At 51.3% G+C, this 13,402-nt stretch overlaps 1 protein-coding gene across 2 annotated transcripts in view; it reads right to left on the bottom strand.

Moving 5' to 3' along the window:
• Col5a1 (collagen type V alpha 1 chain) overlaps positions 1-13,402 on the bottom strand; it is a 155,345-nt gene that overhangs the window by 49,915 nt on the left and 92,028 nt on the right. For both annotated transcript variants that reach the window (XM_021193880.2, XM_021193881.2), the window contains exons 26-30: positions 8,814-8,858; positions 8,132-8,185; positions 4,242-4,286; positions 2,849-2,902; positions 458-565 (exon numbers count right to left, since the gene is read on the bottom strand). In XM_021193880.2, coding sequence (XP_021049539.1) covers positions 458-565; positions 2,849-2,902; positions 4,242-4,286; positions 8,132-8,185; positions 8,814-8,858 — 306 coding nt within the window. The remainder of the gene's footprint in view (positions 1-457; positions 566-2,848; positions 2,903-4,241; positions 4,287-8,131; positions 8,186-8,813; positions 8,859-13,402) is intronic.

Here is a 13,402-nt window from a genome sequence, read left to right as displayed (position 1 = left end):
AAGACGTAGGAGGTGCTGTTGCTACAGGGCAGGCTAGGACACAAGCACCTACCAGAGCCTCACACACATGCCATGATGTCAGGCTGTAGTGAGAACATTCTGTCACCCCCAAAGCAGAGGCAGGATTTGATAGGGATGGGTGCTCATGTGAGGCTCGGGTGAGATGCCCAAGCTTGCGTATATTTGGTGGAAGACACTCCTCCAAGGTGTGTGGCAGTGGTGGGATGAGAAGGGGAACTTGGGACAGAATGAAGATCAAAGGATACACACACACACACACACACACACACACACACACACACACACACACACACGCACACATCTGCTGGGAGAGGTGACAAAAAGCTAGGGGCTGTGGCATGGGTTATTCAGGAGTCCCACTACCTGTGTTGCACATGGGAGGGGCCATCTGGCACTCAGAGACCTCTCAGCATAGTTTAAGATTATAAGCACAAACCTTTTCCCCAGTGGGCCCCAGGGGACCAGGATCACCATTGGGACCACCTCGACCCTTTGGGCCTTCAGGACCATCTTCTCCTCGGGGGCCAGGTGGGCCGATCTCCCCCTGCAATCAGAAAAGAGGAGGTTAGGGTGATCCTTCCCAGGTTCCACCCCCAGCTGACCCCTCCTACCACCTTGGAGTATGACTGCCAAGCAGGCACGCTGTGCTGTGCAGCCTGAGCCACATGTGCCTGGCCTCTCCTTGAAAACCAGTGGCAAATCCAAGGTGGACCACTGTCACCAAATCCAGCTGGACCGCTGTCACCCTTCTGCACTGAGGGCCACCATGGCTGCCATCTCTGCTTCCTGACTCCCCTGTCTAGGTAAGGGACTCCTGGCTAAAATAACTGGTTAGCAATAGTGGCTGTGAATGGCTCTGCCCCTGTACTAGTCTGGGTTCTCTAAAGGAATACTAATCATTCCAGGACATGGCCTCCAAGGCTACCCAGAGGAGTGTGCCAGACCGATCCAGACCCAACTGTCACAGTCCCCACATTCACCTTCTTCTGAAGCCTCAGGAGGCATCAAGGGGACCTCTCCCCAGCTGGGAGTGAGCTGGCTATACCCACACCCAGGAGACCCAGAGACTTCATCCAGTGTCCCTAGTTGTAGGCATGAAGTCTATGCCTAAGCCAAGAGGGACTTGGACCCACTCAGGCCAAAGAAGCACGGTGCTCATCTCCAAACAGCATCCCTGGAACTCCCGGTGACCTGTGCCCGAGTCCTCCTGTGACTACCTGCTTCCAAGAGCAGCTGCAGACATATGGATGTTCCTCACATCAAAACAAACTGCTCAGAAACAAGTGACTTCTGAGCTCTTGAGAACCAACTGCAGGCTAAGAAGTCCCCCCTCCCCATCCCCCACCTTGGGCGGCACCCCTCTAGCCCATTAATCCTTTAGGTATTCACATCTGAGTACCCACAGAAAGCCCTGAGCAAGGCTCTGTTTGTAGAGAAAGCAAACCTTAGCACCTGCTCCCCTAGCTTACATCATCTACTGAAAACTGGTCTGTGCTCCCAGGAAGTGCCTTTTGTGTGATTCACTATGTCTGTCTGTCTGTCTATCTATCAACTCCTGTCTTCCATTTCCAAATCATCTCCAACTAGTCTCTTCATAAACACCAAACTGGCTGCAAACCCACACGTATCCTCCTGCCTCTGTCTCCTGACACTGATTAGTGGCATGTACCACCACACGTGCCTCGGTTAAGGGAACTCTAATGGTCTGTGCCAGGTCAGCAGAAAGAGGGAGTCAAAGGGACTTCTGCCCCTCAGCCAGAGGCACTGAGAAGCCTTCACTTGGAGGAGACCCAGAGCAGTCACCCTCAGCGGCAGCATAAGAGGACATCAAATCCCTTTTATATTCTTGTCTTCTGACAGACAAGCAGGTGCTTCAGACATTCCCCATGGGGTTGTGGCAAAGTGTCAAGTATATAGGCCCTCTTGTTCTGGGACGTTGGGCAAAGGTGCTTTCAGGGCCTGCTATGAAGATAATGACACAAGCAGGCAACAAGCCCAAATTAACAGGTAGACGGCACTCAGGTGTGTGCAACAGCTGGGCTACCAGGCGCACAGCGTGTCACCTTCTGTCAGGCTCTGAGTTATCCTGAAGTTGAGGGGAAACTTCTCCGCAGGAGCTAACAGGCGACTTTACAGATCAGCTCCTAGAAGCAGCCCCCATTAACCCCTGGTTCACTGTGCTTGCTGTGCTGGGCGCCCCTCCCCCAACCTGAGCAAGCCACGCCCTTTTCTGTACCAACAGCTTTCCCTGGAGCTGGATCAGGCAATACATCAGGCTGTGGGGGGTTTCACCCATGGCCCAGCAGCAGAGGGTAGGGTGTTGGGGTTGTGTGGGCTTCAAGTGTGACTTGGTTGCATCCAGGAGATGGGCAACCCTCAGGAGGGTTGCAGGAGGGCCTGCAGATCCTCAACAGCGCATAGTCCTGCTAGCCATCCACTACAGCTTGGACAGGGGCTCGCTTATGGGCCTGTCTGGAGTGTTTCCACCCAGTCTTTCCTCTTCATTCTCTGAAGTCAAATTTCTCTGTAATCCAGGGTCCCCAGTCCTCACTAAGGCACCTATCCAGCACCCAGGGTAGAGGGACAGTGGCCACAGCAGACCTTGGCGTTAGCACAGGTGAGAGCTGTCCCGGCTTTGGAGTGGAGACTGAGGAGCAGGCTAGAGAGCCCTGCACAGAGCCCTTGGGCTCCAGACATTCTGTGCTCAGACTAGGAGTTTGCAGAAATGTTTGCCTCCCTTCTGACAAGCTGCTCTGTGGTCCCGAATACCCCACGCTTACATGCGGGTCCCCGAACTCACTCTGCTTGTCCCTGGCCCAACACTCACCCGGTCACCCTTTATCCCCATGTCGCCTTTAAACCCAGGGAAGCCGTCTTCACCCTGAACAGAAACAAAGAAAACATCAGTCTACAGAGAGCGCCACTCCACAGCACTACTGTCCGCTCACAACGGCCTGCACAACACGGAGCCCCAGCCCAGGGCAGAGGCAGGAGAGCTGCCCAGGGAGGAAACACCCAGAGGGCATAGGAGGAGGCCTGCACACCCCGGGGCCTTTGCCCATCCCTGAGGCCTGCTACAGTCTCCATGATGTATCAAAGCCACAGGTCCTCAGACACCCCTCTCTGGGCCATCTGGAACAGCCCAGGAACTTCCTGGGTAAGGGACCATCCCCAGGCTGCCCGGTCACACCCTTCCACATATGTAACGAGACACCTCCTGTCTCGTGAAGACAAAGACAAGATAAATCAAGAAAGCTGAGGCTCTGGAAACCATCTTCAGAAAGACCATCCAGGAGTAGAGTGTCCCCAAAGAATGGGAAACCTGGGACACAGGGCTTGGAAAGAGTCCTTCTGGGGAGCGAGTGGGCATCTGCTCCTAAGAGAACTCAATTTTTCCCTAAACCCCTATGAGGTCCACGTATGTATGTTCTTGGCTGAGTTGTTCAGAAGACAAACCCATTCTCCTGATCCTGCAGAAGGAGCCCTAGGATGCTACGCTGTCAGGGGGAGGTGCTCTAGAAATAGTGGAAAATGGAAGACCTTTTTGCCTGCTCTTCCCAAAGGGCGGCCAGGTGGTTAGCACCCTGAGGCTCACCACACAGGATCTACCTTGAAATGAAATGTTCCCAACCATGGCCCTTAAAGCAGTCTCTAGAGAATAGTTTTCAGGCTATCAGATCACTCCGTATATGGAGGCAAAAACATGTCCACAGGTACCCAGTGAGAAGCACACTGACTATTGGATTCAGAGTGCCATTATTTAGCTTCGTATTAACCAAGATAATCCACATAGGCCCGATGTGCAGCCTTGACCATGGCAGGCAGTACCACATTCTACAATGTGGCTTACATGCTAAGTGTCACCGGGCTGGACATGCCTTCACATGCCTTGGCTCTGAGCCTGAGACTGGACTATAAAACTAGATAGACTCTGTGCAGGAATTCTGGGCCTCTCCAGTGAGAACTTAACCACCATGAGGACTGCTGCCTGCAAAGGACCCGCAGGGAGAGGTTTGGGGGACGAAGGGAAGTGGATACAGCCATGTGGCCATCCTAGGGCCTCCTGGGTAGGTGCTCTGGGCCAGCCCAAGAGATGCTGACAGTATCATGATCCGCAGTCTCCTTCAGGATGGCATCAATTCCCCTCCACATTCTGAAGCAACCCCATTGAGTCCTGTACCACACTGAGACAGCCCACGTTCAAGGGGACAGATTCTTACCTTCTCCCCCTTGGTGCCTTTCAGACCTCGGATGCCATCTGCCCCCTGTGCAAGCAAGAAAACAGAGTGATCGCAAACACGTACAGCCCAAGAGGGAACAGCTCCCACAGGCAGTACAGACCAGCCTTAGATGAGTCCTCAACTAACACGCCTCCATCTCTGGAGGGAGAGGTATTTCCTGTTCTCTCATTGATTGACAGGAGCTCATGTGAGGCCCCCACTGTCCTTAACTCCTACCCTGGCCTCTGACTCCTTCTACACAAACATCCAAACTTTCCCCTGCCCAAATGACTCAAAGGTCTGATATTGCCTTTCTAAAGGCCCGAAGCCCTGCCAACGGTTTCCCAAGCTAGCATGCCTGCCTTTTCTAGGAAGAGTCCCTCAATCCTGCAGCTAGGAAAAACTCAATGCAGGCCGTTGAGTTAAGATCCTGACCCTTTCTGTGGCCTCTGAAAATGTCCCAGACTTCTGATGCCTGTTTCCTTATCTGGAAGTGGATTTACAAGGACTCTAGCCTATCTTTACTGTTGGAAAAAGGGTGTTCTGAAATCCTCAGGGCAGTGCCCAGTGCATACTGGACATCCAGTAGACAATAGCTGTGCACTGGCTGTTTGCATTAATTCTGCATTATCATTGAAAGGTGACATGGTATTGGACCAACTAATGTCACAATGAGTGTGGCTGGCCTCAGCCCAGGGTGGTCAGCAAGTCTCTGTTAGACATAGCTCTCAGGACACACGCATGGCAGGCCCCCTTTCTTCTATTATCAATGGTCCTAGTCCCTCTGTTGTCAGAGGTGAAGTCATAAAACCTAGTAATAGATGGAGCCACAGCCTAACGGCCCATGCCTTCTGACCTTGGGCTCCTGAAAGGGGTGACGTTTACCTACATGGACTCACTATTGACTCCAGGAGTTGCCTCAAGCCACCTCTGCTTAGAGCCGCAGAGGAGTCACAAGGCTCAGTTTCTTCATGATTGAGGCTGCAGCCTGGGCCTGAGCCACCTTCTAGACCCAGGTGCCACCAGCTGCCCTCTGCTGGCCAGAGATCCACATAGGTTTGGTAGTTCCAAGGTTGGGGCTGGGAAGAGCTCTTTAGAATGGAGACATACAGACCCAGGAGTCAGGGCTCAGATCGGAGCTTTGACCCAGGAAGGTAGGAGCTATAAGCCGGATGGACAGGTAGCCTGAGATCTCAACCCCTGGAAGGAAGGAGGGCTTGGAGCATCAAGAGACAAGCCCATTGTTGACAACACCCCTACTCGGTATCCCATGATGCACAGCTTAGAATGCAGAATGGAGGGGCACGAGGACAGCTGCTGAACTGGATGGATCTGGATAGCAGCTGGGGCAGAGCAGCTCTTGCTCACTCATCCCAACGCCAAATAAATGTATGTGGGTTGACAGTAGAGGTGCCTAGTTCATTAGGACAGCAGGCCTTTGAAAGCAGCCATAGATGGAATGGCCCTAGGGAAGGAGGACTAACTCTAGGGAGTCTGCTCTGTGCTTGCTCAAACCTGAGTCAATGTTGGGCAGCAAACTGAAAAATGAAGAGGAGTGTAGAGCAGACATGGAGATATCATGACATGTCCACACTGAGTCCGTGAGCAAGGCTTGCCACATGCACCCAAGTAACGGGAGTTGAAGAACATCTGTGGTCCAACAGATTCAGGAAGGTACAATGTGCCCTGTCTGACCAGCTGCCTTGGAACCAGAGGTTTTTGGGCACTGTTCTTTTCCTGAGATGCCTTCCGGATATATAGAAGTCTCCATAGAAGACGACAGTGGGTGGTACCTAGAGCCCACCACCACCACCACCACCATCTCACTCTTCCAGGCTTCTCTGTGGTGGAGAGAAACAGAAACAGAAGAACCCAGCAGAGATGAACTATCAGGTCCAGGCCTGCTAACACAGACCTGCAAACCCAACTGCTCATGACCCTGAAGCAGAGGATCATGAGTTTAAGACCAGACACCTAGGCAACTTAGTGAGATTCTTCCTCAAAACTAAGAGTAAAAGGCAGGGGGTTATTTGGCTTGGTGGAAGAGTGCTCAGGGGATGTGGGCAAGCCCTGAGTTCATCTCTTGGTGGGAAGCAGGGGAGCGGGGTGAGAGAGGCTGTCTGTTCTTTCCACCTTAGGAGGCTGCAGTGAGAAGAGCCAGGCTGTGAAGCAGAAAGTGGCCCTAACCAAATGATGATCTACTTGCACCTTGACCTTGGACTTCCGGTCTCTATTGCAAAACCCTAGATTGTGGAATTTTTCTTATAGCAGATAGGCCATGACAGAACCCTATCTTGGGAAGAAGCTTGGGTAGGAAATAATCAGATCTCTCTACCCTAATAATGGTGACAGCTCCCACACCTACCTCTGCTGTGCCCATGGGCCTGGCACTCATGAGGTGGCCAACACCACATCTGTTCTCAAGAGCACAAGGGGCAGGACTATCTCTTGCTCTTGTGAAAACTGTCTTAACGCTTGCTTCCCTCTCTGCTTCCAAGTCTAACTGGATTGCTCATGTTATGAGTGAATTTTAATCAGATCGATAGATAAGAGCATTCTCCATAAACATTTTTAAAGTAAACACCTTTCAGCTTGCAGAGGAAGCCTTACGCAATTAGCCATGTATAAGAGCTGCCAAAGGCTTGGGGTAGGCGACAGGAATTTGTAAGATAAACACCCGTAGAGCTCCTATAATCAGCACTGCTGCTCAATTATCCCCCTCATAGCCTTCAGTAGGCACAGTGTCAGGAAAAGCGTGCTTCAGGAGGAAGCTGACCTGCCTAAGGCTGCTGAGAGGTAGCTCTTGAAACTAGGATGTCAGGGTTTCTGAGGCACAGAAACAGGGCTATTTGGGTTCAAGTCTAGACAGAGGTACCATGCTTGGAGGAATTCCAGACAGTCTCTGAACACTGAGGTTGTGAGTTCTACAACCCAGGGCAGCTGTATACTTTGGGTCTGCATCAACGCTGGACAGAAAGTACCACAAGGCGCATAGGTGGGGGCAGCGGCCTGGGTCATATTTATATAAATTCTTCAGCTGAAGTTGTTTTGTGGTGTGCTTGTGCATATATGCACACTCACAGGGGGCACACCTGTGTTCCCCTTCATGTCAGTTTGAAGGAAGCTGTTATCTTTTTTGCCGGGTGCTGGGGTGGGGAGAGAGACTGGAGCTTTGAGATATTGCAAAGCCCCTGTATGGTGAAGGAAGAGACCCTGTCGATCGACACTCATCTTCTACACAGGAATGTGCCTTCGCCCCAGGAACCTTGGAACTCAAGATTAAATCACTCAGCTCAGAGCAAACTCAGTTAGTGCTGAAGGGACAAAGGGGACCTTGCTCTCAATATTGCTCTGGCACTCTGTGCCCCACTTAACAAGGTTCCAGGAATTTCTACCAGCAGAAACACGATTGTAAACAAATGGACATCTCTCACGAACCCTGCCTGCTGGGGATTTGAGAGGACATACTCGTCTTTTTCCTCTTCCAACATGCCAGTAACTCAAAGGACTGTTTCTGGGATTTCCCAGGCTAGCCATGCCCTTGCCTCACAAGATCCACATCCGTGAGAGGCTCCATGGGTCAGCCTGGTATGAACAAATGGTAAACACAAGAGGGTGGCCAGTACCGCGTCCCCGCTTCTTCACAGGCTGACTAGGAGGTAATCCCTTGTCCTGTAGCAGTCTGTCCCCTAGCTGGCAGGCAAGATCCTCACCTGCTCAGACATGATGTCTGAGGTCCCAGCATGTGCATACTGAACTGGGGAGCTAGGCTACTCTAGAGTGCCTGGAGCAGGGCTTAACAACAGAGAAGCTGCCAGGAACCAGCCAGGTCCATCCATCCATCCCACCCTGACTTCCATGAAGACCCAGAGCTGCAGAGTCCCTCTTACCTTGACTCCTCGTGGACCTGGGTAGCCAATGGGACCCTGGGGGCCAGGAGGACCCTACAATCAAAGTGAAAGAACATTAGCTACTTTCAGGTGTGAATACCTGGGCAACCACTGAGGGACCATAGGAAGCAGCCTTGTGGGAGATGCAGGAGGCCCTGTCTTGTGGTCCTCACTGGTACTGATGCTGATGATGGACCCTAGGAAGCAGCCTTGTGGGAGATGCAGGAGGCCCTGCTTTGTGATCCTCACTGGTACTGATGCTGATGATGGACACTAGGAAGCAGCCTTGTGGGAGATGCAGGAGGCCCTGCCTTGTGGTCCTCACTGGTTCTGATGCTGATGATGGAGGTAGTGGGTGGTGCCTTTCAAAAAGCAAGAATTTCTGAGGACAGTCAGATGCTGTATCCAGCTTCAGGAGGCCAGGAGGCAAGACAGGGTCATTGAAATAACATGCCTCCATCCAGGGGACCTTGAGGTGAGGCACTTTTCAGCTGAGGGCAACAAGTGTATCCTATCTAGGGAGATGGCATCCTTCAGTAGTCAAAAGCCCTTTCCCATGACTGACTGACTGAAGCTTACAGTCCAGGCACTGCCTCTCCCCCACCCCATGCCCCACCCACCCCCCTGCTTAGGAGACCAGTACAAAGACTGGCTGCTGAGGCAGGGTGCAGTGGGTACCCACCTGGCCTCCTTTCTCTCCTGGAGGACCTTCTTTGCCAGGGTGGCCCTGTCACAAGAGAGAAGGTCTTCATTAGTAAGCTACCTGCTCAGAAAGAGACCTCCTACCTTAGCAGTATTTACGTCCCAATCCCCCAGGATGGCCTCTCCACAGGATGAGCCCACAGGATAATGAACTTAGACAAGACTTCTGGGTCCTGACTTCCAGGACCAGCAAGGGCCACACAATGTCTGCCAAACACAGCAACTGGTTGTTTGGGGAAACTGAGGGCAGGCAGGTAGGGCAGAAAGAAGGCCATCTTGTCACCTGACTGAGTGCCTCAGCACTTCAAATTGTTTCAGTCACATCCCAGAGGGTCCCCGAGTCCAGAGAAACTGAGCAAAGGTGAGAGGTGGCCCTGCAGAGGCACCTGTGTCCTCTGACCATGTCTTACCTACCTGCGCCTGGACTAATTACATCCTCCACAATGCAGCACAGGCTCTGCTGGAGCCGGCTGGCCCTGGGGTTAGAGCCACAGGGAGAGAGAAAGCAAAAAGGCAGTGCTCACTTATGGACATGCAGTCTGCCCCACCTTTTCCAGGTGATGGGGAGGGGCTCACATCTACCTTGGATACATTGAAACTATCGTGCATGCTTGAGCAAGTCCCTTGTGCTCTCTAGGCCCATACTCCCTCAGGTGAGCAATGGAAAGATAAACCCGTGCTCTAGCTTGAGTGGTTAAAGGTCTGGGGCCCTGTCTCTGAGGGGAAGAACCCTCTGAAGGCAAGTACTCCATTGCTTCCTGTGGTTGGACAATTGATTTTTATAAAGCTCCCAACAAGTGAATTGGGACACAAAGGTCCCATGTGGGAGTCCAGTGACCTTGGAGGGAAAACTAGGGCACCCATGGGTGGACTGTGGCTGCTGTTCCAGCCCCAAGGACAAGCTGGACCAGCTCCTGCCTTTCAGAAATGATGATCATGCTCGCCGTTGGTCCGTGTGCCCTACATATGCCTAAGGTACTAGAGGCTGTATGTAAGCCACCAAGGAGCACATGTCCCCCCACAGGCAGACCTGTGGTCTTCTCAGTGCCCAGCCAGCACATGGGTCTGCTCAGGAGTCAGGGTGGGTGGGCACCACCAGACATCCTAAGCCAGGGCATGCAGTGAGGGTCACTAGAGAACCCAGATGCCCTCGCCATGTGCAACTCCTTCAGAGGCATGCGGGAAACTGCAGGTGCTTACACTGCAGAGAGCCCCAGAGACACCAAGGAGAGGTTCCCTAGGTGCTCAGCAAGCACCTAGCAGAGTGTGCCGGACAGGAGCTGGGGCACCATTGCCACGGCTGCCCAGGTGCCTTAGATGGGTCTCAGCTGCATTCTAGAAGGAAGCAACTGCAGCGGAGAGAGGCCCAGGGCTCATTTTGTAATCATGAGGCTGGGGAGAAGAGAAGAAAATTTAACACTGACAAATCTTCCTGTTGTGCAAGGCTAAGCGCACTTCTCTCTCTCTCTCTCTCTCTCTCTCTCTCTCTCTCTCTCTCTCTCTCTNCCCAGGGCTCATTTTGTAATCATGAGGCTGGGGAGAAGAGAAGAAAATTTAACACTGACAAATCTTCCTGTTGTTCTACGCTCACTGTCTTTCTCTAAGTCTCTCCCTCTCTCTCTCTCTCTCTCTCTCTCTCTCTCTCTCTCTCTCTCTCCTCTCCCACTGCACATTTTCCCAATATTTTGTGGTGAATGTTACTTTCATAATGGAAAAATAATAAAGCTTAAATTATTTGTATTTGATATTTTTCTGATTAAAAAAGTAATATATGTTCATTGTAGACAATTAGGAGAACGGAAAAGGAAATTAAAGCCCTCCGCAGCCCACCATGCAGAGCCATGAGGCTGGTCGGGGACACAGGCTTCCAATCCATTTTATTTTTCTGTGTGTGTGCATACAAAGTGGGCAGGTATAAGATGATCCACATTTAGTATTGGATCATGAGCACTTTCTCCAAACATTGGATAGACTTTCACATTTCATTTTTACTGGCCCTATTTACCCATCATTTTGCTGTGTGCTTTGGGGAATTAATCACATTTCAGAGTACTAGCTATGTATGACTTAAAACCCTCTCTCTCTGTCTCTCCCTCCTTGCCTCCTCCCCTCTCCTCTCTTTCCCCTGTCCCTCTGTCCCTCCATCCCTCCATGTGTGTGCATACTTATGGGCATGTGTATACATGTGTGAGTGCATGTAGGGGCCAGAGGTTGCTATCAAGTGTCTTTCTCAACTGCTCCCCATTGTAACCTTTGAGAAGGGATCTCACTGAACCTAAAACTCTATAGACGAGCTGGCTGTAAAGGCCCAGGATCGGTCTCTCTTCTTTCTCACGGCCCCAGAATGCCAGGCCTGCATTGCCGTGCCCAGCCTCTATACATACTGGGCTAAACACTTTCCTAACCGAGCCATCTCCCTGGCCTGTCAATCACTCTGTCTTCACAACCAAGGCTAAAGGCAATACTGGAGGAAAACCACCTCAGCACAAGCTGCCCCCCTCAAGGTTTGTCAACAGGAAGCTGCTCTTATAGGGAAAGCCACCCATCTTCCCTCCTTTCCAGACACGGGCAGCTGGATCTGTTTAGGGTCCCCCATGCCTTTCTGCCCCACCTGCTGTCTTTGGGCCCTTCACAGACAGAAACCGGGCCTCTCCCACAGCACATTTTAAAGCTTCTGTATTGGACCTGACAGAATGTGGAATCGCCTAAGAGGCAAACCTCAAGGCATGCCTTCAAGGGAGGGTCTAAATTAGGTTAAATGAGGTGACAACTCCCCCTAACTGTGGGTGGCACCATCCCAGGGGCTGGATAAAAAGACCAAAGCGAGCAGAGCACCAGCATCCACGCTGCTTCTTGCTGATACAATGTTACCAGCTGCTCCCTCTGCAGCTGCCAGCCACTTCCCTGTCATAATGGACTGTACACCCTCAAACCGTGAGCCCCTCCTACCTTAGGTTGTTTTTGTTCCGTATTTTGTCACAATAATAGGAAAAGTAACTAATAGAGCCAGGGACAGAGAAGAGAGTCTCCAGGCCAGGGGGTGCTGGGTGCTGCATTCACAAGATGTAAAAGGAGACCATGCTCAGGACCTGCCGCTAAGGAGGAGGGGGCGTTCAGTGTGGTGAGAGGAATTGAACTCCAGGCCAGAACCAGCCAGGTCTATGGAGGCCAGAGACATGTCTGGTTATGGAAAGGGTGTTGCTCTCTCCTCCCTGCAGAAGATATGTGACACTGCAGTAGACCTCCATCTGTGGTCATCACCTGCAGGAAACAGACACTAGGAAGCCATGGTCCTGTGATGAGTGCTGGCCAATGGGGATGGACGGAGCCATCTACTTGCCAATTCCCTGACCTCAATATCTATTAGAAAATATGTCATTGACACAACACGAAATAAATAACAATTAAAAGGGCAGAAATGACACACTGGGAAATGTCAGCCACTCGGCTCCCAAACTCCCCGGCATGTCCACATTGGAATGGGGGTGACTAAAGTTACTTGCTCAGGCCAACCAAAGACAATCTGGGGTCTGGGATTCACTGGGCCATGTGACCCTTGTGGAGTGGAGGTGACAGCTGATAGAGAACCATCCCCAGCACGTTAACACACTCAACATTCCCATGTAGTTCTTTTTTCTTTATATGTTTGCATGTGAGTGTATAATGTACACATGTGTGTATAATGTATGTTTACATGTAAACACATGTATGTGTGCATGAGCACACGGAGGCTTGAGACTGATGTCAGGAGTCATCCTTGGTCACTATCTCATTCACAGACCCAGAGATTGCCACTGTAACTAGTCTTGCCAGCCAGCTTGCTGTGGCGAGTCCCCAACTCTGCTTTCCAGAGCTAGAATTGTCTGTGCACACTGTGACCACCCAGCATTACATGGGGTCTGTGGACCTGAACTCTGATCCTCACATCTGTGCTGCAATCCCTTCCATGCCCCTGAGGCATTTTCTCAGCCCTCCCCACCCCAGCTACCCCCTGCATTTACGTTTTAATGGTGTTATTAAAATAATAAATGAAACTGTCATAAATAATTCATATATCTCATCTTGCCTTCTGAGATAGATTCTTTGAGTTTCACTAAACACAAAAGAGCACACGAAGTGGGAGAGGGAGGGGAGAAATTGGAGAGGTGAGCTTAATAATTTACTTTAAAAATACTTAAATTAAATTTAAAATTAAAAAAACTCTCAAACCAGAGGGCGTCTTCAGTCAGAATGGCAGGTATGGATAGACACACATGCATACACACACACACATGCTCTCTCTCTCTTTCTCTCTCTCTCTCTCTCTCTCTCTCTCTCTCTCTCTCTCTCTCTCTCTCTCTCTGTCACACACACACACACACACCACAAACACATATAACACACACACACACACTCTCTCTCTCTTACACACACACATACACACACACACACGCACACACACGTGCCCCTAATTGCTTCTTCCTCTTCCCTGCTCCTCTCTCTCTGCCCCCCTGCCCCCCCCCCGTTGGACCTGCCGCTCACTTGCTATTTCCAGGTTCTGTCTAATCTAGCTCCCAGCTGTGCTCACTG

This window comes from Mus pahari, chromosome 3 (genome assembly GCF_900095145.1).
Source record: "Mus pahari chromosome 3, PAHARI_EIJ_v1.1, whole genome shotgun sequence".
NCBI lineage: Eukaryota > Metazoa > Chordata > Mammalia > Rodentia > Muridae > Mus > Mus pahari.
Note: the sequence above shows the minus strand (reverse complement) of the source record. Positions and strands in the feature narration are given on the sequence as shown.